Source organism: Ichthyophthirius multifiliis (assembly GCF_000220395.1).
Source record: "Ichthyophthirius multifiliis unplaced genomic scaffold scaff_1120509250480, whole genome shotgun sequence".
Lineage (NCBI taxonomy): Eukaryota > Ciliophora > Oligohymenophorea > Hymenostomatida > Ichthyophthirius > Ichthyophthirius multifiliis.
In genome coordinates, this window is record NW_004086709.1 from 824 (window position 1) to 2,361 (window position 1,538).

General features: G+C 22.2%; 1 protein-coding gene across 1 annotated transcript, besides 1 other annotated feature; it reads left to right on the plus strand. All coding sequences in view use genetic code 6, as the record gives it.

The window, feature by feature from the left end:
* Positions 1-245: 245 nt before the first annotated feature.
* IMG5_076930 (hypothetical protein) lies at positions 246-686 on the plus strand (the record flags this gene model as incomplete). Its single annotated transcript, XM_004036511.1, has 1 exon — positions 246-686. The coding sequence occupies one exon, from the start codon at positions 246-248 to the stop codon at positions 684-686; it is 441 nt and encodes a 146-aa protein (XP_004036559.1).
* Positions 687-1,454: 768 nt separating this feature from the next.
* Positions 1,455-1,520: a microsatellite.
* Positions 1,521-1,538: the final 18 nt, after the last annotated feature.

Here is a 1,538-nt window from a genome sequence, read left to right on the forward strand (position 1 = left end):
TAAGAGAAGCGAATTATTTATGACTTTAGAAGATATTATATTAAAATCATCAAAATTAATATAAAGTGATTTCCAGAAATTCGATTTGGACTCGCCTGAAGGTTAGAAATCTTTTAAGAAATATTTCTAAAGTCTTGAAAAATTAATAAAATATTCACAGTGTAATATTAGTTGTAGAAAATATCGAGAATAATTTACAAAAGCATATAAAATTCTATATAAAGAAGAAGAACTTTCGTATTTAAATGAAATTTTTGATTCTGCTTAAGAAGGATTTCCTTATTTATATGTAAATGGTGAAAAATATGTGTTTTCTGAAAAAGTACTTGTTTTTGGGAAAGAATTAATGGAAAATTATTTCAAAATGTAGAATTAAATAAGAATTTTTTATCAAAAAATTTGCCAAGAAAACCTTTTTGAGGAATAAATTTAAGAATCAACAAATTAATTTAAAGTTTTTTTAGAAAAATTCGATTCTTCTTGGACTTAGTTTGAAGAAATATATGTAAAAGAATTAATGGTAATAGAGAAATAAGCACGTCGTTATGTTTAAAATGCTCTTGATATATTAAAAGAATTGGAAAAAGTAGAAAACAGTGAGAAAAAGAAGGGAAAAGTATTCATTTAGAACCATTAAGAATACATAAACTTATAAGAAAATCTTTGCAAATAGATATGTTTAATGAATTCGGTGGCAAATATGGAAGGTAAAGGTCGAGATGATCTTGATTTTAATATTTTATAATAATCAGAAGGTATATTAAGGAGAATAACAAACGAATAATCAAAAGCAGTGAGAAATTTGGCTTAATAAATAAAAGAAAATTTAAGCTCTTTAAGAAATGTATTGAAAAAATATGAAGATAATATAGAAATGTTGGATCCTTAATTAAAAAATAATAATGAACTAGTTTAAGCTTTAAATAAATATGAAGATTCTTGGGAAAAGGGAAAAAACTATTTTTTAGATGGGAAAAAATGCTCGTTTTTAATTCATTTTTCCCATATTATAGAGACTACTGGGTAGAAATATAAATAATTCCAGGAACTAATAGATATACGAGATGCTGATATTTTTTTATATATACCATGTTTACTTGTCTTAAAGCTTTTAGATAAGGATGATAAGAATATTTGTATGTTTTTTTTACCTTAAATGTTCGAAAAAGGACATAAATTTAATGAGATTTTGGATGATTTAAATAAAGAGTTTTTTAGTTGGAAAAATTAGTTTAAAAAAAATTATGTTTATTATAATGTTTTGGAATAATAGTTATTAGGGATTAGAAGTTATGATAATGATTATTATGGGGGTTAATTGGAGAAAATTATTTAAAAAATTAAAATCTTGGCAATGGAGATACAAAGAAATAATCCGATTGAGTGGAATTCTTTCATGGACGTTTCTTTATGTTCTTAATGATAGTTTTAATTTAATTTTAAAATATACTTAAATATATATATTTATATATATGCATATATAATATATATTAAATATATATATATATATATATATATATTTTATTATAGTCTTTATA